General features: G+C 23.7%; 1 protein-coding gene across 1 annotated transcript; it reads right to left on the bottom strand.

Annotated features, from left to right (window-relative positions):
- Positions 1 to 9,010: 9,010 nt before the first annotated feature.
- LOC142230753 (uncharacterized) lies at positions 9,011 to 23,293 on the bottom strand. Its single transcript, XM_075301380.1, has 13 exons — positions 23,253 to 23,293; positions 16,595 to 16,725; positions 16,361 to 16,519; positions 16,140 to 16,298; positions 15,887 to 16,054; positions 15,261 to 15,422; positions 10,920 to 11,072; positions 10,816 to 10,851; positions 10,589 to 10,744; positions 10,289 to 10,453; positions 9,904 to 10,062; positions 9,646 to 9,831; positions 9,011 to 9,582 (listed from the first exon to the last, which is right to left on the bottom strand). The coding sequence occupies exons 1-13, from the start codon at positions 23,291 to 23,293 to the stop codon at positions 9,110 to 9,112; spliced, it is 2,148 nt and encodes a 715-aa protein (XP_075157495.1). The 3' UTR covers positions 9,011 to 9,109.
- Positions 23,294 to 23,915: the final 622 nt, after the last annotated feature.

The raw sequence follows: 23,915 nt of genomic DNA, 5'->3' as shown, positions 1-23,915 counted from the left end.
CTATATATAATTATGGACCGATATGGACCAATTTTTGCATGGTTATTAAAGACCATATACCAAAACTATGTACCAAATTTCAGCAGGATCGGATGGAATTTGCTTCTATTAGAGGCTCCACAAGCCAAATCGGGGGATCGGTTTATATGGGGGCTATATATAATTATGGACCGATGTGGACCAATTTTTGCATGGTTGTTAGAGACCATATGCCAACACCATGTACCAAATTTCAGCCGAATCGGATGAAATATGCTTCTCTTAGAGGCTCCGAAAACCAAATTTGGGGATCGGTTTATATGGGGGTTATATATAATTATGGACCGATATGGACCAAATTTGGAAGGTTGTTAGAGACCATATACCAACACCATGCACCAAATTTCAGCCGGATCGGATGAAATATGCTTCGCCAAATTTGGGGATCGGTTTATATGGGGTCTATACGTAAAAGTGGACCGATATGGCCCATTTGCAATACCATTCGACCTACATCAATAACAACAACTTGTGCCAAGTTTCAAGTCGATAGCTTGTTTCGTTCGGAAGTTAGCGTGATTTCAACAGACGGGCGGACGGACATGCTTAGATCGACTCAGAATTTCACCATGATCCAGAATATATATATATACTTTATGGGGTCTTAGGGCAATATTTCGATGTATTACAAATGGAATGACAAAGTTAATATACCCCCCCCCCTATGGTGGAGGGTATAAAAAACCGGATGGAAGGACATTTAAAATTTAAATAAAGAAGCAATTGTAGACATTTAGTAGCCAAAATCGATAGTGTGTAAAGTAGGCTCCAATTTATAAAAAATTAGCAACGATCATATTGTCTAAGATCCTATAAAATGAAGAACGGACAGATGGACATCTACAGTTTAAATCAAAAATCTGTTTTTAGTTAAACATCGAAATCATAATTGCAATACCTCTAAAATATGCCGCAGTTTGCAGCACCCTTTAAATATGCTACAATTTTGAAAAGGTGGCAGAAATAATTAAAACCCTTTAAAATGAAAAACAGATGAACGGGAATTTAAAACGAAAATAAAGATGCAAATGGTAGTCATTTAGTTACCCAAATCGCTAGTGTATCACCCTTACAGTATGCTCTAATTTATAAAAAAAATAGCAACAACCATATTGTCTAAGATCCTCTAAAATGTAGAACGGAAAGACGGACATCTACAACTTAAATCAAAAATCAGATTTTAGTAGTTTAATAAGCGAAATCATTGCTGCAACACCCCGAAAAATATGCTTCAGTTTGTAGCATCCTTTAAATATGCTACAATTTTTAAAAAAGATGGCAGAACTATAGAAATGTTTAAACTCTATTAAAATGAAAAACGGATGGACGGCCATTTAAAACTTCAATAAAGAAGCAAATGTTAGTCACTTAGTAACCCAAATCGCTAGTGTATTACCCTGAAAGTATGCTCCAATTTATAAAAAAACTAGCAACAACCATAATGTCTAAGATCCTATAAAATGTAGAACGGAAAGACGGACATCTACAACTTAAATCAAAAATCAGTTTTTAGTAGCTTAATAAGCGAAATCATTGTTGCAACACCCCCAAAAATATGCCTCAGTTTGAAACATCGTTTAAATATGCTACAGTTTTAAAAAGGTGGCAGAACTATATCAATACTTGAAACCCTTTAAAATGAAAAACGGATGAACGGGCATTGAAAACTGAAATAAAGATGCAAGTGTTAGTCACTTAGTAACCCAAATCGCTAGTGTATTACCCTGAAAGTATGCTCCAATTTATAAAAAATTACCAACAACAACATTGTCTAAGACCCTATACAATGAAGAAAGGGCAGATGGACATCTACGATTTAAATCAAAGATAAGTTTTTAGTTAATCATAGAAATCATAATTGCAATACCCCAAAACTATGTGTCAGTTTGTAGCACCCTTAAAATATGCCACAATTTTTAAAAAAGGTGAATTTTTCTATCTGCTGTTTAAAGTACTATATGAACAATGAGAACAATACAACTAAATAGTCCATTAAAGTGGCACTACGGTTACATTGCCTAAAACCCTTTGAAACGATAGACGGACGGACATATCCAAGCTTCAAATGTTAGTTATTTAGTAACCCAAATCGTTAGTAGATCACCCTTAAAGTATTCTTCGATTTATAAAACGCTATGCCAAGGTATTAAAACTGCTTAGCCAATACAAATATCGTCAAGGATAAATCGATAACTTGTTTTTGCTTTAAGTTTTATTCAAACTTAATTTAAACTTTGAATTTCACCTTTAACATTTCACCAAGGACTTTTTTTAGATATTAACACCTAATAGCAAATCTGCCTATGCATCCCCCTGTCTAAACAACTAAGGCCATATTGCCTTTCTCAATGCTAGACTTTATACGTGGCACGTTTCATTTACATCTTCTCTTGGTCATGGCTCATTCCTTGCCAGAGGTTGCTATCCACCGCCCTTTTCTTTTCTATGCTGATGATGTTTTTATGGCTTTTTATCGAATAAACCATGTTTATAGACCGCATCCCAAAACACAAATTATCATCAAGAAACTTAAGGTATCAACTTTATGCCAACACCTTTCTCCTTTTACCTATCTCTCTCTCTCTCTCTGTCTGCCTGGATCATTTTTCCCTGGACCATACTACCACCATTCATTGAAATGATATTCTGACGGCCTGGCAAACCTTTAATGTCTTTGTGAAGCATATTAGAATATCAAAGGGAATTTAAGACAATAACTAAGAGATTTAACGAGATGTAAAGCCAATTATTCTATATTTCGTTTGGGCACATAACCATTTTATGCGATTTACATAAATAAATTGTAGGGGAGGAGGAGTAGGAGGCGAGGAAAACGATACGACAAGGACTAGAGATTCAAGCGAAGAAAGGAAACTTAAGTCTGACCCAAATGCCTGGCAGCCAGACTGAGAGAGACATACAGACGGACAGACAAACGTAATTACGTGAGGTGAAAAGAAATTTGTTTTATTTTTAATTTGATGTCGGGAATTTAAATTAAGGGTTGTTGCTTTTATTTTGTTTCTTATTTTTTATTGTTGGTGTTATATTAGCTAACAACTTTAAATGTAATTTGGCCAGATAGGGTTTGATATCAAAAATAGAAATTTATTTTGTCTCAAGAGTTTTTTTTTGGGGAATCAAAATACTTTATGCAATGGGATCTTAATATAAACGTTGACAGGAGTTCTATGTAGAAAAGAAATGTAAAAGCACATGGATAAGATAGAAATTAAATTGTAAGAAAATTTTCGAAAGGAATAACATTTTGAAAAAAAAAAATCTATAGAAATAAAATTTTGACAAAATTTTCTATAAGAATAAAATTTTGACAAAATTTTCTATAAGAATAAAATTTGACAAAATTTTCTATAGAAATAAAATTTTGACAACATTTTTTATAGAAATAAAATTTTGACAAAATTTTCTTTAAAAGTTAAATTTTGACAAAATTTTCTATAGAAATAAAATTTGACAAAAATTTCTATAGAAATAAAATATTGATAAAAATTTTTATAGAAATAAAAATTTGACAAAAATTTTTATAAAAATAAAATTTTGACAAAATTTTCTACATAAATAAAATTTTGACAAAATTTTCTATAGAAATAAAATTTTGACAAAATTTTCTATAGAAATAAAATTTTGACAAAATTTTCTATAGAAATAAAACATTGATAAAAATTTAAAAAAAATAAAAATTTGACAACATTTTTTAGAGAAATAAAATTTTGGCAAAATTTTCTATACAAATAAAATTTTGACTAAAGTTTCTATAAAAATAAAATTTTGACAAAATTTTCTATAAAAATAACATTTTAAGAAAATTTTCCATACAAATAAAATTTTCACAAAATTTTCTATAGAAATAAACTCTTGACAAAATTTGCTATAAAAATAAAAATTTGATAACATTTTCTATAGAAATAAATTGTTGATAAAATGTTCTATAATAATAAAATTTTGACAAACATTTCTGTAGAAATAAAATCTTGACAATATGTTCTACCAAAATTAACTTTTTTACAAAAGTTTCTATAGAAATAAATGTTGAGGAAATTTTATACAGAAATAAAATTTTGACAAAATTTTCTACAGAAATAAAATTTTGACAAAATTTTCTATAGAAATAAAATTTGACAAAAATTTCTAAAGAAATAAAATATTGATAAACATTTTTATAGAAATAAAAATTGGACAAAAATTTTTATAGGAATAAATATTGACCAAATTTTCTACAGTAATAAAATTTTCTATAGAAATAAAACTTTGATAAAATTTTCTATAGAAATAAAATTTTTACAAAATTGTCTATAGAAATAAAATTTTGACAAAATTTTCTATAGAAATGAAATTTTGACAAAATTTTCTATAGAACTAGGTTAGGTTAAAGTGGCAGCCCGATTAAGGCTCACTTAGACTATTCAGTCCATTGTGATAAGATAGAACTAAAATTTTGACAAAATTTTCTATAGAAATAAAATTTTGACAAAATTTTCTATAGAAATAAAATTTGACAAAATTTTCTATAGAAATAAAATATTGATAAAAATTTTTAAAGAAATAAAAATTTGACAACATTTTTTAGAGAAATAAACTTTTGACAAAATTTTCTATAGAAATAAAATTTTGACAAAATTTTCTATAGAAATAAAATATTGATAAAAATTTTTAAAGAAATAAAATTTTGACAAAATTTTCTATAGAAATAAAATTTTGACAAAATTTTCTATAGAAATAAAATTTGACAAAATTTTCTATAGAAATAAAATATTGATAAAAATTTTTAAAGAAATACAAATTTGACAACATTTTTTAGAGAAATAAAATTTTGACAAAATTTTCTATAGAAATAAAATTTTAACAAAATTTTCTATAGAAATAAAATTTTGACAAAATTTTCTATAGAAATAAAATTTGACGAAATTTTCTATAGAAATAAAATATTGATAAAAATTTTTAAAGAAATAAAAATTTGACAACATTTTTTATAGAAATAAAATGTTGACAAAATTTTCTATAGAAATAAAATGTTCACAAAATTTTCTACAGAAATAAAATTTTGACAAAATTTTCTATAGAAATGAAATATTTAAAACAAGTTTTTATAGAAATAAAAATTTGAGAAAAACTTTTATAGAAATAAAATTTTTACAAAATTGTCTATAGAAATGAAATTTTGACAAAATTTTCTATAGAAATAAAATTTTGACAAAATTTTCTATAGAAATATTATTTTGGGTTATTGGGTTCGATTCCTGCTTCGACCGAACACCAAAAAGTTTTTCAGCGGTGGATTATCCCACCTCAGTAATGCTGGTGACATTTCTGAGGGTTTCAAAACTTCTCTAAGTGGGTTCACTGCAATGTGGAACGCCGTTCGAACTCGGCTATAAAAAGGAGGTCCCTTGTCATTGAGCTTAACATGGAATCGGGCAGCACTCAGTGATAAGAGAGAAGTTCACCAATGTGGTATTACAATGGACTGAATAGTCTAAGTGAGCCTGATACATCGGGCTGCTACCTAACCTAACCTAAGCTTCTATAGAAAAAAAAATTTGACAAAATTTTCGATAGAAATAAAATTTTCCAAGCATATAAAATTTTCACAAAATTTTCTATAGAAATACAATCTTGACAAAATTTTCAATAAAAATAAAATTTTGATAAAATTTTCTATAGATATAAAGTTTTGATAAAATTTTCTATAATAATAAAATTTTGAAAAAATTTTCTGTAGAAATACAATTTTGACAATATGTTCTACAGAAATACACTTTTTTACAAAAGTTTCTATACAAATAAATGTTGAGGAAATTTTATTCAGAAATAAAATCTTGACAAAATTTTCTAAAGAAATACAATTTTAACAAAATTTTCTATACAAACAGAATTTTTTAAAATGTTGCTATTAAAATAAAATTTTGACAAAATTTTCTATAGAAATAAAATTTTGATAAAATTTTCTGTAGAAATAAAATTTTGATAAAATTTTATATAGAAATAAAAATTTGACAAAACTTTCTATAGAAATAAAATTTTGACAAAATTTTCTATAGAAAAATAAATTTTAATTGGATCAACTAGTTTCGTGATTGAGAATAAACATAAATCATTATTACAATTATTTCAATTTGCCAAAAGTTTTAAAAACTGACAATTTCGTCACCGAAGTGGCAGTAACAACGTCAAAGCAGTATGAAATGAAGAACAGTGGGCGGACATCTATAAGATAAATCAAGAGTCAGTTTTTAGTCATATGATAAACGAAATCATTAGCGCAAAATCCCTAAAATTTTATTAAATTAATAAAAAGTTGAATTGCCTAACGCTCTACGAAGCGAATATTTAAAAAACAAATTTTATTCGCTTTGTAATCCAAATCATTAGCAAGAGCCTCTGAAACTAAATCCGGACGGCCATCCACAACTTAAATCAAAACCCAATTTAAATCACTTACTAACAACATTATTATTACAAGACCCTTAAACTATGCTGTAAGTCACTTAAAAGTGGCTTAACGTTTATATTGTCCTAAGGACCTTGGGACGAGGGCTAGACGGATGGACACCTACAAATTGAATAAAAAATCATTTTCATATTATATTTTCCAAGAGTCTGTGAAACCAAAGACGGACGGATATCCCCAGCTTAAATCAAAAACCTAATTTTAGTCGCTTGGTATTCAAAATCATTAGTGCAACCTCCTTAAAATAGGCTCTAATTTATAAAAAGTGTATCAATTTTGTCAATCGAGTAGCACGACGGTAACCTTGCCCACGACCCTATGAAACGAAGTACGGACGAAGAAACGGATATCTACAACTTACACTCAGATTCAAGATTCGATCACCCTTAAAGTATGCTCCAATTTATAATCACGGTTGTCATAGTTGGTAGAATTCTACCAAAAATTATAGATTTTATACCGTAGATTTAGAAACATATTCCTCTCCAACTTAGAGGTACTTCAATTTTCTATAGAAAACAAATTTGGAGAACATTTGCTACAGAAAAAAAATTTGGAGAAAATTTTCTAAAGAAAAAAAATTTTGACAAAATTTTCTATAGAAATAAAATTTTGATAAAATTTTCTATTTATAGAAATAAAAGTTAGACAAAATTTTCTATAGAAATAAAATTTTGACTACAATTTTTATATAAATAAAATTTTGACAAAATTTTCTATAGAAATACAATTTCAACAAAATTTTCTATAGAAAAACAAAATTGGAGAACATTTTCTATAGAAGTAAAAATTTGAAATTTTTTATAGAATTAAAATTTGACAAAATTTTCTATAGAAATAAAATTTTGACAACAATTTTTATATAAATAAAAGTTTGACAAAATTTTCTATAGAAATAAAATTTTAACAACAATTTTTATATAAATAAAAATTTGACAAAATTTTCTATAGAAATAAAATTCCAACAAAATTTTCTATACAAACAACATTTTCACAAAATTTTTTATAGAATTAAAATTTTGACAAAATTTTCTATAGAAAAGAAATATTGACAACATTTTCTATAGAAATAAAATTTTGACAAAATTTTTTATAGAAATAAAATTTTGACACAATTTTCTATAATAGTAAAATTTTCACAAAATTTTCTATAGAAATAAAATTTTGACAAACATTTTTATATAAATAAAATTTTGACAAAGTTTTCTATAGAAATAAAATTTTCTATAGAAACAACATTTTCACAAAAATTTTTATAGAATTTAAATTTTGACAAAATTTTCTATAGAAAAAAAAATATTGACAACAATTTTTATATAAATAAAAATTTGACAAAATTTTCTATAAATAAAATTTTGACAACAATTTTTATATAAATAAAATTTTGACAACAATTTTTATATAAATAAAATTTTGACAAAATTTTCTATAGAAATAAAACTTCAACAAAATTTTCTATAGCAATAAAATTTTCACAACAATTTTTATATAAATAAAATTTTGACAAAATTTTCTATAGAAATAAAATTTCAACAAAATTTTCTATAGAAATAAAATTTGACAAATTTTCTATAGAAACAACATTTTCACAAAATTTTTTATAGAATTAAAATTTTGACAAAATTTTCTATAGAAAAAAAAAAATATTGACAACATTTTCTATAGAAATAAAATTTTGACAAAATTTTATATTGAAATAAAATTTCAACAAAATTGGAGAAAATTTTTTATAGAAATAAAATTTTTACACAATTTTCTATAGAAATAAAATTTTGACAAAATTTTTTATAGAAATAAAATTTTCACAAAATTTTTTATAGAAATAAAATTTTCACAAAATTTTCTATAGAAATAAAATTTTGACACAATTTTCTATAAATAAAATTTTGACAACAATTTTTATATAAATAAAATTTTGACAAAATTTCTATAGAAATAAAATTTCAACAAAATTTTCTATAGAAATAAAATTTGACAAGATTTTCTATAGAAACATCATTTTCACAAAATTTTTTATAGAATTAACATTTTAACGAAATTTTCTATAGAAAAAAAAATATTGACAACATTTTCTATAGAAATAAAATTTTGACAAAATTTTTTATAGAAAGAAAATTTTGACACAATTTTCTATAATAATAAAATTTTCACAAAATTTCTATAGAAATAAAATTTTAACAAAATTTTCTATAGAAATAAAATTTTAACAAAAGAAATAAAATTTTAACAAAATTTTCTATGGAAATAATATTTTGATAAACTTTTCTATAGAAACAACATTTTCACAAAATTTTTTATAGAATTAAAATTTTGACAAAATATTCTATAGAAATAAAATTTTGACAAAATTTTATATAGAAATAAAATTTTGTTAAAGATTTCTATTGAAATAAAATTTTGACAAAAAAATCTATAGAAATAAAATTTTTTCTTAGGAATTCGGTTGACTTTCCGAGTAATTCAAATTGTACCAAATAGGTCATTATTAGTATACAATAGTAATTTTTTTTTATAAAATTTGTTAGTTTATTATGATTATCTAATAAATCGTGCAAAAATAAGAAAAATTTAGCTTAATCTAAGGTTGAGTGAGAAATTTTCTCACTTTTCATGGCAATAATAATGAGTTCTTCTCCACTTGCGACAGACTTTACGGAAACATCTACGAGCGGGTGGAGTAGGTCTAGTTGGGGGTCTGGTTGGAGGTCTAGTTGGGGGTCTAGTTGGAGGTCTAGTTGGGGGTCTAGTTGGAGGTCTAGTTGGGGGTTGAGTAGGCGGCTCGGTAGGTGGTTCCGTAGGAGGTTCTGTAGGTGGTTCTGTAGGTGGTTCTGTAGGTGGTTCCGTAGGAGGTTCTGTAGGAGGCTCTGTGGGTGGTTCTGTTGGAGGTTCTGTTGGAGGTTCGGTAGGTGGTTCCGTGGGAGTTTCCGGTGTTGTTGTTGGTGGCCTCCTAGACTTACACCTTAACCGTTGCAATAAACTTGTAGCAATTTTACCATCTACTGCAACTTGGGCTCCCAAATCGGCCAAAGTATTTATTTCATTATTATTACCGATAGCCGTGACGTCACCATTTTCTAAACAAAAAATATTTCGACATTTGAAAAAACTTTGTAATTTTTCAAATTTTCGTTACTTACGTTCCTGTAGTATGGCCAATTCCTCTATAGCAGCACATTCCTCGTCTGTGGGTTCTCTACCACTCACCAATCCAGTTAATTGTTGAGTTAATTCAGCCACACGCAAATTTACACCAATTTGTGGAGTTAACAAAAGGCCACGATTAACTTTGTTATTATCCCCCGTTACTAGGACAGAGGTATCAGCTAAATAACAACAAAAAATTTGAACATTTAAAATTTTTAATATTTCCAAAAAATAGTAAAAACTCTACCTACATTTTTGAAATAAAGCATTTGTGTTTTTAGCCGAACCAGGTCCACCAGTTCCTTGATTATTGGTATTAGCCAAACCCAAATCCAAGCCTAATTGGGGATCGATTATCAAAAGTCTGGTAATTTCGTTGTTATCGCCATCCACTACTATTTTATTCGAATCTACAAATACACACAATCAAAATTTTAATATTTATTATTACCGGCGATATATCCCAGCAAACATTTTGGCAAGTTTTTGATACAAAATAAAAATAATAACTTTGCAATTCTGTGGTTATTGGCAGAAGTTGAGATTTAACCTTATTTTAAAGATTTTTGTTTTGTAGAGCAAGAGAGAGGTGATATGAAGAGCAAGAGAAAGAGAGAGAGATCGTGCTCAATTTACCTTCTTGTTTATTGAGAACTTTGTTTAAAATGCCTCCACTTCCTTGTCCTCCAGTTATTTGGTCCTTCGAGCTCAATAAATCCCCAGCTATAAGAGCTTGAGGATTCAAACTTCCCAATTCAAATTTTTTGTTATTATCACCTCTGATGACAGTATCGGAATTGGCTGGAAAAACAAAAAAAAAATATGAAATTTATTTAGAGGTGAAAGTCAAACAATCAGGGCCTTTTGTAGTCCCTTTAGTTGTTTAAAAATCAAATCAAAAAAAAATCTCCTTCGCTCTAATTTCACCTTACTTACTTTGCTGTGAGTTAACCGTGACATCCTCTATTTTTCCACCCGAAGTAATTTGTGTTAGCCTCTGCAGGGCCGTTAAACCCAATAAGGCTTGAGGTGAAGTTTTTAAACCATCGATTTTACGATTACCATCACCCGTAATGGTATCGCTCAAATCAGCTGTTCAATAAATAAAAAATAACTTTTTTATTTTTCTTAATTATTATTTTCAAGGGCCAGTTATAACTTACAATTCTGTGAGTTCAAATTGCGGTTTGTAATTCCTCCTAAAGATCCAATTAAACAAATTTTATAATTTTTCACAATTAGATATCAAAAATTGTATTAGATTTACCATTGGCATTGGAGAAACCTCTAGGATCATTGCCACCTGTTACTACTTGAGTATTATCGGTTAAAATTTTCGGAATAATATTGGCCAAAAGGGAACCTCTCACTAGATTGGCGCTTTGTAAATTAGTGCCTTCCAAATTACTGCTTTGGTCCACTGTAAAGAGAGAGCGGGACAGAAACAAAATTATACTTCAAAATATTAGAAGCAGGGATGAAAAAATTTTTGAAATGGTACCAAATCAACTTTTAATAAGTACTTTTTCTAACTCCCAAAAGGTACTTTTTCTTAAGCCTAAAGGTACCAAAATTATTACACAACAAATTAATTTATATTTTCTATAGAAATAAAATTTTGACAAAATTTTCAACAAGAATAAAATTTTGTCAAAATTTTCTATAGAAATAAAATGTTGTCAAAAATTTTTTTAAAAATAAAATTTTTACCAAATATTCCAAAGAAATAAACTGTTGACCAAATTTTCTATAGAAATAACATTTTGACAAAATTTTCTACAAAAATAAAATTTTGACAAAATTTTCTACAAAAATAAAATTTTGACAAAATTTTCTACAGAAATAAAATTTTGTCAAATATTCCATAGAAATAAAATTTTGACAAAATTTTTTACAGAAAATTTTGACAAAATTTTCTAAAGAAATAAACTTTAGACAAAATTTTCTATAAAAATAAAATTTTGACAAAATAGTCTTATAGAAATAAAATTTTGACAAATTTTTCTTATAGAAATAAAATTTTGACCACATTTTCTACAGAAATAAAATTTTGACAAAATTTTCTATAGAAATAAAATTTTTAAAAAATTTTCTATAGAAATAAAATTTTGACAAAATTTTCTATAGAAATAAAATTTTTAAAAAATTTTCTATAGAAATAAAATTTTGACAAAATTTTCTATAGAAATAAAATTTTGAAAACATTTTCTATGGAAAAAAATTTGACAAAATTTTCTCTGTGCACAAGAATGTTGACCAAAGTTTTTATGGAAATAATATTTTATTTCTGTAGAAAATTTTGTCAACATTTTATTTCTGTAGAAAATTTTATCAAAATTTTATTTCTGTAGAAAATTTTATTTCTATGGAATAGTTGGTCAAAAATTTATTTCTGTGGAATATTTGGTCAAAATTTTATTTCTATAGAAAATTTTATCAAATATTTATTTCTATAGAAATAAAATTTTGACAAAATATTCCACAGAAATAAATTTTTGACCAAATATTCCATAGAAATAAAATTTTCTACAGAAATAAAATTTTGACAAAATTTTCTACAGAAATAAAATTTTGACAAAATTTTCTATAGAAATAAACTTTAGACAAAATTTTCTATAAAAATTAAATTTTGGCATAATATTCTTATAGAAATAAAATTTTCTTATTGAAATAAAATTTTGACCAATTTTTCTATAGAAATGAAATTTTGACCAAATTTTCTACAGAAATAAAATTTTGACAAAATTTTCTATAGACAAAATTTTCAACCGAAACAAAATTTTTAAAAAAATTTCTATAGAAAAAAAATTGACAAAAATTTTCTATGTGCATAAAAATGTTGACCAAATTTTTTACGGAAATAATTTTTTGACAAATTTTCTATAGAAACAAAATATTTGATAAAATTCTCTATAGAAATAAAATTTTGACAAAATTTTCTAAAGAAATAAACTTTAGACAAAATTTTCTATAAAAATAAAATGTTGACAAAATTTTTTAAAGAAATAAAATTTTGTCAAAATTTTCTATAGAAATAAAATTTTGTCAAAATTTTCTATAAAAATAAAATTTTGACCAAATATTCTATAAAAATAAAATGTTGTCAAAAATTTTTTATACAAATAAAATTTTGACCAAATTTTCTATTCTATTTTGACCAAATGTTCTACAGAAATAAAATTTTGACAAAATTTTCTAAAGAAATAAACTATAGACAAAATTTTCTATAAAAATAAAATTTTGACAAAATTAACTATAAAAATAAAATTTTGACAAAATTTTCTATAGACATAAAATTTTTTCAAAATTTTGTATGAAAATAAAATTTTCAGCAAACATTCAATAGAAATAAAATTTTGACCAAATATTCCATAGAAATAAAATTTTGACAAAATTTTCTTATAGAAATGAAATTTTGACCAATTTTTCTATAGAAATGAAATTTTGACCACATGTTCTACAGAAATAAAATTTTGACAAAATTTTCTATAGAAATAAAATTTTGAGAAAATGTTCTACAGAAATAAAATTTTGACAAAATTTGTACAGAAATAACATTTTGACAAAATTTTCTACAGAAATAAAATTTTGACAAAATTGTCTAACGAAATAAACTTTAGACAAAATTTTCTATAAAACTAAAATTTTGACAAAATATTCTTATAGAAATAAAATTTTGACAAAATTTTCTTATAGAAATAAAATTTTGACCAATTTTTCTATAGAAATGAAATTTTGACCAAATGTTCTACAGAAATAAAATGTTGACAAAATTTTCTATAGAAATAAAATTTTGACAAAATGTTCAACAGAAACAAAATTTTGAAAAAATTTTCTATAAAAAAATTTGACAAAAATTTTCTATGTGCATAAACATGTTGACCAAATTTTTTATTGAAATAATTTTTTGACAAATTTTCTATGGGAACAAAATATTTGCAAAAAATTTCTATAGAAATAAAATTTTGACAAAATTTTCTAAAGAAATAAATTTTAGACAACGTTTTTTAAAGAAATGAAATTTTTTCAAAATTTTCTATAGAAATAAAATTTTGTCAAAATTTTCTATAGAAATAAAATTTTGTCAAAATTTTCTATAAAAATAAAATTTTGACCAAATATTCCATAGAAATAAATTTTTTTCTATAGAAATGAAATTTTGACCAAATTTTCTACAGAAATAAAATTTTGACAAAATTTTCTATAGAAAAAAATTTGACGAAATTTTCTATAGAAAAAAATTTGATAAAATTTTCTATCTGCATACAAATGTTCACCAAATTTTGTATGGAAATAATATTTTGACAAATTTTCTATAGAAACAAATATGTGATAAAATTTTCTATAGAAATAAAATCTTGACCAAATTTTCTACAGAAATAAAATTTTAACCAAATTTTCTATAGAAATAAAATTTTGACAAGGTTTTAGACAGAAATAAAATTTTGACAAATTTTTCTAAAGAAATAAACTTTAGACAAAATTTTCAACAGAAACAAAATTTTGAAAAAATTTTCTCTAGAAAAAAATTTGACAAAATTTTCTATGTGCATGAAAATGTTGACCAACTTTTTTATGGAAATAATATTTTGACAAATTTTTTATAGAAATAAATATTTGATAAAATTTTCTACAGAAATAAAATTTTATAAAATTTTGTATAGAAAAAAAATTGACAAAATTTGACACAATTTTCATAGAAATAAAATTTTGACCAAATTTTCTACAGAATTAAAATTTTGACAAAATTTTCTATAAAAATAAAATTTTTACAAAATATTCTTTAGAAATAAAATGTTGACCAATTTTTCTATAGAAATAAAATGTTGGCCAAATTTTCTACAGAAATAAAATTATCACAACGATTATCTATAGAAAAAATTGACAAAATTTTCTATAGGCATAAAAATATTGACCAAATTTTTTATGGAAATAATATTTTGACAAATTTTCTATAGAAATAAATATATGATAAAATTTTCTATAGAAATAAAATTTTGACAAAATTTCCTATAGAAATAAAATTTTGACAAAATTTTCCATAGAAATAAAATTTTGACAAAATTTTCTATAGAAATATAATGTTGACAAGTTTTCTATAGAAATAAATATTTGATAACATTTTCTATAGAAATAAATTTTTGGCCAAATTTTCTATAGAAATAAAATTTTGACAAAATTTTCTAAAGAAATAAACTTTAGACAAAATTTTCTATCAAAATAAAATTTTGACAAAATATTCTATAGAAATAAAATGTATACCAATTTTTCTATAGAAATAAAATTTTGACAAGATTTTCTATAAAAATAGAATTTTGACAAAATATTCAATAGAAATAAAATCTTAACCAATTTTTCTATAACAAAAAAATTTACAAAACTTTCTATCTGCATAAAAATGTGGACCAAATTTTTATGGAAGTAATATTATGACAAATTTTCTATAGAAATAAATATTTGATAAAATTTTCTATGGGAATAAAATTTTGACAAAAATTTTCTATAGAAATAAGATTTTGACAAAATTTCTATAGAAATTAAATTTTACAAAGTAGGTTTTTTGTTTGGTAGATTTTTGGTAAAATTTTCTCCAAATTTTTCCACTTACCTTGTTGTTGATTTAAATTCGAATTATTTATTTGCCCATCACTGCCACCCACAACTTGTAAATTTTTACGTAAAACCTCTGGAGCTACAGCAGCTCCGACGGGTAATTGTACAGCATTGAATTCTGAATTGCCAGTACCGGACAATTGGGAACTTTGATCAACTGAAATGAAGAAGGAAAAATTAAAATTAAAATTACAGGCAAAAATTATCTTTTATAATGAAATTATTTGGTGCTATTAAGAAATTAACTGATACGTTTAAATTTGGTGATTTTTTTTAATTAAATATTTTGTTGAATCCATTAATTGAGCATATTAATTAAATGAATAATTTCGGTGATTTCTTTTTCAATATTGGAATAAATTTAAAATGGGGGGATAATTGGAAAATTTTCTGTGCTTTCTTTATCAATATTGCGAACAAATTAAAATTAGAGGGATACAATTTCACAGGAAAAAATTCCTGCTGACTTCAATAATGAAATTAATTGATACAGTACAATTTTATGATATATTTTGTTTTTAATTTTATATTAGATTTTTTTATAATTCAAATAAAATTTTAATTTTATTTGATTTAATTTTTTTTTTCTTAGTATTGGATCTTTGAGGTTTTTTTTCTTACACAATTGGTTGTTAACATTTTCATTAACGATATTTGCTCCAGGACCACCACCTGTGACCACTTGAGTATTATCGGTAATAGCCTTGACAGGAAGTAAAACACCAACAGGAGCTTGAGCTAAATTGGATTTTTGTATATTGGAACCTTCAAGATTGGAGCTTTGATCAACTGGAAAATGAAAAAAAAAAAAAATAAATAAATGAAATTTTAAAAAGATTATTTTTTTTTAATTTTCATTATGAGTATATCCTACATAATTGTTGATTGACATCCTGGTTTGCTATACCACCAGGTCCTGAGGCAATTTGTGTATTTTTGGTAATTAAATCAATAGGGGCTCGGGCTTGAACGGGAACTTGGGCCAAAGTATTTTCCGAGATATTATCTCCAACCAAATTGGAAAATTGATTGACTACAAGAATTAAGAAGATTTTTCATGTTGAATATTTAAATCGATATGGCAACTCTGTTTACCTCTTTGATCACTGATACGTTGATTGCTTATACCACCAGGATTAGAACTCATTTGAAAATTGTTACTTAGAGCATTTAATGGTACACTGGGATTTATGGGAATTTCGGCCAGGGTATTTTCACTTAAACCCTCACCCACCAAAGAGGTCCCTTGATCCACTGTTGTAAAAATAAAAATTTCACCGGATTATTGAATGACACATAGGCTCTTTTTTTTCAACATCATGATCTTACCAAATTGTTTATTTAAATCGATATTTTTTATAGCTGCATTATCTGAGGCTAAGGCGCTATTAATAGCAGCTGCATCAACTAAAGAACTCAAAACATTTTGAGATATTGGATCCTGAGGTCTGGCCTTGACACTATGAACAATTACACACAAAATAATTATTCTAAAATTTAATTTAAATTCAATAAACATTTTTATGATTTTATTCTCTTTTTTATTGAAAAAAAATTAGAACATTTTCCTCTTAATTTTCTAATTTAATGGAATTTTTGTTTTCACTTGAAGTTTTAAACTAGCACTGATCGCCATGAACTGGAGGTCTTTGTCTTTTATAAATTCTAGCATTTCTCCGCTACCAAACATTCCATAACCACACTAAGCTCACTTAGTGGATTTATTCGATAGCTATTTGGCCTGGCTATCGACCTAAAACGTGATTTTCTCGCTCATTTTGTTTTGTTTTCTTGAAGATTCTTTACTTGGACAGATTAAAAATCAATTCTATCATTCAAAAGTTCGAATTATTGTATAATTATTACGATGATGATTTAATATGGGTTGCAACTGTTCAAAATGTAGGCTAAACCTAAGCATGATTTGATAAAAAAAAAACAATTGCTCACGAAAACCAAATAGGCTTGCCTTTATATGAACTCTAGAGTAATAGTAAAGAAAAATTCCAAACGATCGGATATATTATTTTGGAGGTAAAAAAAATTGGAATAAAAAAGTTGTGCCTTGTAAGATTGAGGATCCTGGTATCAATCACAGCATCAACACAATTTGAGGGAAAATAAATACGTATATTAATATTTATTTCAACGCCAATTTTGTCAAAATTTTAATTCTATAGAAAATTTTGTCAAAATTTTATTTTTACAGAAAATTTTGTCAAAATTTTATTTCTACAGAAAAATTTTTCAAAATTTTATTTCTTTAAAAACTTTTGTCAAAATTTTATTTCTATAGAAAATTTCGTCAAAATTTAAATTAACTTTTGGAAAATTTTCTCAAACTCTAATTTAACTTTCTATAGACAATTTTATCAAAATTTTATTTCCATAGAAAATTTTGTCAACATTTTATTTCCATAGAAAATTTTGTCAAAATTTTTTGTCTATAGAAAATTTGCCAAAATGTCCATTCTATAGAAAATTTTGTCAATTTTTTTTTTGTATAGCAAATTTCGTAAAAAAATTATTTCTATAGAAAATTTTGTCAAAATTTTATTTTGTTAAAAAGATTTTGTCACAATCATTTTTTATAGAGAATTTTGTCAAATTTTTATTGCTATAGAAAATTTTTAATTTAACTTCCTATAAAAAAATTATCAAAGTTTTATTTCCATAGAAAATTTTGTCAAAGTTTTTATGTCTATAGAAAATTTTGTCAACATATTATTTCTATAGAAAATTTTATCAAGATTTTATTCCTATAGAAAATTTTCTCAAAAATTTATCTCTTTAGAAACATTTGTCAAAATTTTATTTCTATAGAAACTTTTGTCAACATTTTATTTCTATAGAAAATTTTGTCAACATTTTATTTCTATAGAATATTTTGTCAAAATTTTATTTCTGTAGAAAATTTTGTCAAAATTTAAATGAACTTTTGGAACATTTTCTCAAACTCTAATTTAACTTTCTATAGAAAATTTTATCAAAATTTTATTTCCATAGAAGATTTTGTCAAAATTTTTTGTCTATAGAAAATTTGCCAAAATTTTCATTCTACAGAAAATTTTGTCAAATTATTTTTGTATAGCAGATTTTGTAAAAAATTTATTTTATAGAAAATTTTTTCAAAATTTTATTTTGTTAAAAAGATTTTGTCAAAATCATTTTTTATAGAGAATTTTGTCAAATTTTTATTTCTATAGAAAATTTTTAATTTAACTGTCTATAAAAAATTTTGTCAAAATTTTATTTCCATAGAAGATTTTGTCAAAGTTTATATGTCTATAGAAAATTTTGTCAACATATTATTTCTATAGAAAATTTTATCGAATTTTTATTTCCATAGAAAATTTTGTTAAAATTCTATTTCTATAGAAAATTTTGTCAAAATTTAGTTTAACTTTTAAACTCTAATTTAACTTTCTATAAAAAATTTTGTCAAAATTTTTATGTCTATAGAAAATTTTGTTAAAAATTTATTTATATAGAAAATTTTGTCAAAATTTTATTGCTATAGAAAATTTTGTCAAAATTTTATTTTCAAAGAAAATTTTGTCAAAATTTTATTTCTATAGAAAATTTTGTCAAAATTTAGTTTAACTTTTAAACTCTAATTTAACTTTCTATAAAAATTTTGTCAAAATTTTTAAGTCTATAGAAAATTTTGTCAAAAATTTATTTCTATAGAAAATTTTGTCAAAATTTTATTTCTATAGAAAATTTTGTCAAAATTTTATTTCCATAGAAAATTTTGTCAAAATTTTATTTCTATAGAAAATTTTGTTAAAATTCTATTTCTATAGACAATTTTGTAAAAAAAAAATATAGAAAATTTTGTCAAATATTTATTGCTATAGAAAGATTTGTCAAAATTTTATTTCCATAGAAAATTTGATTAAAAATATATTTCTATAGAAAATTTTGTAAAATATTTATTTTTATAGAAATTTTTGTAAAAATTTTATTTCTATAGAAAATTTTGTCAAAATTTAGTTTAACTTTTAAACTCTAATTTAGCTTTCTATAAAAAATTTTTGTCAAAATTTTATTTCCATAGAAAATTTTGTCAAAGTTTTTATGTCTATAGAAAATTTTGTCAACATATTATTTCTATAGAAAATTTTATCAAATTTTTATTTCTCACAAATTTCTATTTGTCAGCAATTTATTTCTATAGAAAATTTTGTAAAAATTTTATTTCCATAACAAATTTTGTCAAAATTGTATTTCTATAGATTTTTTTTTCAAAATTTTTAGGTCTATAGTAAATTTTGTCAACATAATATTTCTATAGAACATTTTATGTCAAAATTTTATTTCTATAGAAAATTTTCTTAAAATTCTATTTCTTTTAGCAATTTTGTCAAAATTTTAATTATATAACAAATGTTGTCAAAATTTTATTTCTATAGACAATTTTGTAAAAAATTGATTTCTATAGAAAATTTTGTCAAAATTTCCATTCTATAGAAAATTGTGTCAAAATTTTATTTTGTTAGAAAATTTTGTCAATTTTTTTTGTATAGAACATTTTATCAAAATTTTATTTCTATAGAAAATTTTGTCAAAATTTAGTTTAACTTTTAAACTCTAATTTAACTTTCTATAAAAAAGTTTGTCTAAATTTTTATGTCTATAGAAAATTTTGTAAAAATTTTATTTCTATAGAAAATTTTGTCAAACTTTTATTTTCATAGAAAATTTTGTCAAAATTTTATTTCTTTAGAAAATTTTGTTAAAATTCTATTTTTATAGACAATTTTGTAAAAACAATTATTTTTATACAAAATTTTGCAAAATTTTATTTCCATAGAAAATTTTGGCAAAATTTTATTCTTACAAAAAATTGTGTCAAAATTTTATTTTTACAGAAAATTGTGTCAAAATTTTATTTTTACAGAAAAATTTTTCAAAATTTTATTTGTATAGAAAATTTTGTTAAAATTCTATTCCTATAGGCAATTTTGTCAAAATTTGAATTATATAAACAATTTTGTCAAAATTTTATTTCTATAGAAAATTTTGTAAAAAATTTATTTCTATAGAAAATTTTGGCAAAGTTTCCAGTCTAATGAAAATTGTGTCAAAATTTTATTTTGTTAGAAAATTTGGTCAAATTTTTTTGTATAGAAAATTGTGTCAAATTTTTATTTCTATAGAAAATTTTGTCAAAATTTAGTTAAACTTTTAAACTCTAATTTAACTTTCTATAAAAAATTTTTTCAAAATGTTTATGTCTATAGAAAATTTTGTCAACATATTATTCCTATAGAAAATTTTGTCAAAATTTTATTCCTATAGACAATTTTGTCAAAATTTTATTTCCATAGAAAATTTTGTCAAAATTTTATTTCTATAGAAAATTTTGTTAAAATTCTACTTCTATAGACAATTTTGTAAAATCAATTATTTTTATAGAAAATTTTGCAAAATTTTATTTCCATAGAAAATTTTGTCAAAATTTTATTTTTACAAAAAATTGTGTCAACATTTTATTTTTACAGAAAATTGTGTCAAAATTTTATTTTTACAGAAAAATTTTTCAAAATTTTATTTCTATAGAAAATTTTGTTTAAATTCTATTTCTATAGGCAATTTTATCAAAATTTTAATTATATAAAAATTTTTGTCAAAATTTTATTTCTATAGACAATTTTGTAAAAAATTTATTTCTATAGAAAATTTTGGCAAAGTTTCCTGTCTAATGAAAATTGTGTCAAAATTTTATTTTGTTAGAAAATTTGGTCAAATTTTTTTGTATAGAAAATTGTGTCAAATTTTTTTTGTATAGAACATTTTATCAAAATTTTATTTCTATAGAAAATTTTGTCAAAATTTAGTTTAACTTTTAACCTCTAATTTAACTTTCTATAAAAAATTTTGTCAAAATTTTTATGTCTATAGAAAATTTTGTCAACATATTATTTATATAGAAAAATTTGTCAAACATTTATTTCTATAGAAAATTTTGTCAAAAATTTATTTCTATAGAAAAGTTTGTCAAAATTTTATTTCTATAGAAAATTTTGTTAAAATTCTATTTCTATAGACAATTTTGTAAAAAAAATATTTTTATCGAAAATTTTGTCAAAATTTTAATTCCATAGAAAATTTTGTCAAAATTTTATTTCTATAGAAAATTTTATTAAAATTCTATTTCTCTAGAAAATTTTATTAAAATTCTATTTCTATAGACAATTCTGTCAAAATTGTAATTCTATAGAAAATTTTGTCAAAATTTTAGTTCTATCGACAATTTTGTAAAAAAAATATTTTTATAGAAAATTTTGTCAAAATTTTCATTCTATAGAAATTTTTGTCAAAATTTTATTTCTATAGAAAATTTTGTCAAAATTTTACTTCCATAGAAAATTTTGTCAAAATTTTATTTCTATAGAAAATGTTGTCAAAATTTTACTTCCATAGAAAATTTTGTCAAAATTTTATTTCCATAGAAAATTTTGTCAAAATATTATTTTGTTAGAAAATTTTGTCAACATTTTTATACCTTTCACCACTACTGTGGTACAGAGTATAATAAGTTTTTGCATTTGTATGTAACACCAAAAAGGAATAGTCATACACCATCTGTAATTAAATTCTGAGTCGATTTAGCGATGTCCGTCTGTCTGTTGATGTATTTTTGTGTGCAAAGTCCAGCTCGCAGTTTATGTCCGATCGTCCTCAAATTTGGCATAGGGTCCTTTTTCGTCTCAAGGACGATCACGATCTGGTCATAAATGACGTATTTAGCAACCGATCTGCTTCTAATTTCGTATAATCGAATGTTTTATGTGTCTCGTAAATTTTGCAGAATATCAGTCAAATCGGTTCAGATTCAGATATAGCTCTCATATATAGCTTTCGCACGATTTACACTACTATGGCCCCAGAGGCTAATGGTTTGTTCCGATTTACGTGAAATTTTGCATAGAACTAACATTATAAATATGCACACCGAATTTGGTTGAAATCGGTTCAGATTTAGATATAGCTCCCATATATCTGTCGTCCGATATATAATCATATGACCATTGTGACCGTAGGTCAAAGTTTCATTTCGAGAATTTTGAAGTTTTGCACTGAGAGTTCAATTAAAAAGTTTAGCAAATGTGTGCCAAATATTATCAAAATCGGCTCAAAATTTTGTCTAATTCTTTGACAAAATTTTCTATAGAAATAAAATTTTGACAAAATTTTCTATAGAAATAAAATTATGAAAATTTTGCCAAATTTTTATTTCTATAGAAAATTTTGTCAAAATTTTTTTTCTATAGAAAATTTTGTCAAATTTTTTTTTCCCATAGAAATTTTTTTTCAATATTTTATTTCCATAGAAAATTTTCTCAAAATTTTATTTCTATAGAAAATTTTCTCAAAATTTCATTTCTATAGAAAATTTTGATGATTAATATTATTAAATACTGCTTTAGTATAGTGTGCACAAATGATTTATATATTTCCATCCATAATTTACCTTAGTGATCAAATTTCAAAGCTTGCCGTCTGCCATAGAGAAAATAAAATAACCAACTGGGCCAGAGTAGGAAAAACACAGGTATTTAGATATTTTACAGCTATTTAAATATTAGCAGGTTTACTATAGCAAACTTTTTAATTTTATTTTAATCTTAAATTTTTTCATAAGACATATGTTTAAAAATTTTATCTTCCGCTTTAAAATGTTAAAAAAATAAACTTTTGTTGGGCATAAATATTACCTTGAAAGACCGACAAAAAATTCTAGAATTCATAAAAAATCGAAGATACAATAAAGTCAATATTTTTCTAAATAAATATTATTTTTTTTATTATTTGGCTTTTCACATTTTTATTATTTTATTTATTTTATATTTTTATTATTTATTGTTGTTTATTTTTTATTTAGTTTTTTTTTTTTGTATTTTAATGATTCATTCATATATGTTTATTTTTTGTTGTTACTATTTTCGTATTTTTTTTTTTAGTTTTAATTTTTTCATACTTTAACAACAATGACACAGTGACTGAGATTGCATTCCGCATTTCGCACATTTTAATTTTATATTTTGTTTTTGTAAAATTCTATGGGTAACTGATATAAAATAGTATCTTTAACAATGACTTAAAAATGCTAAAACTTTTGTTAGACTTAAATATTTTTTTACTATTTTGATTAATGTTATTATGAATATTTTGAAATAGTTTTAATACATTATTTATTTTTTTTTTTAAGTTTTTTTTTTATATTTTTTTTACAACTACTTTCGTATTTTATTGTATTTATTTATTTTCTTGTTTTATTTTTTGTAAACATTTTTAATGCTTCCATGCTTTAAGAACAATGACACAATGACCGATATTGCTTTCGGAATTATCTTGAAAATTTTTCATTTTATTTTATTTTTTTTTATTTTATTTTTTTTTTTTTTGTAAAATTCTATGGGAACTGAGATAAAGTTGTGTCTTAACAAAGCCCTACAAAAATGCTGGAAATTCCGGAAGTATGACAATGTAATGAGAAGAATGAAACAAAAAATTATGAATGAATTAATTGTGGATAAATTAAAACAACAGCTGTGGTGCTTCATCATAAAGCGTAAATTGAACAAAATTCACATATGGCCATAAATTTCCAGACATGGGTCAGAAAAGAAAGCCCCCCCCC

Source organism: Haematobia irritans, chromosome 3, assembly GCF_050003625.1.
Source record: "Haematobia irritans isolate KBUSLIRL chromosome 3, ASM5000362v1, whole genome shotgun sequence".
NCBI lineage: Eukaryota > Metazoa > Arthropoda > Insecta > Diptera > Muscidae > Haematobia > Haematobia irritans.
Note: the sequence above shows the minus strand (reverse complement) of the source record. Positions and strands in the feature narration are given on the sequence as shown.

What these genes read in the sequence shown, in the direction of transcription:
- LOC142230753 (XM_075301380.1), bottom strand. Translation starts at nt 23,293, where the DNA reads ATGCGGAATGCAATCTCAGTCACTGTGTCATTGTTGTTAAA. An exon ending in AAATGTTAACAACCAATTGT is followed by an intron (nt 15,423 to 15,886) that starts GTAAGAAAAAAA and finishes TCTTCATTTCAG; the next exon opens with TTGATCAAAGTTCCCAATTG. An exon ending in AAATGCTTTATTTCAAAAAT is followed by an intron (nt 9,832 to 9,903) that starts GTAGGTAGAGTT and finishes GTTGTTATTTAG; the next exon opens with CTGATACCTCTGTCCTAGTA.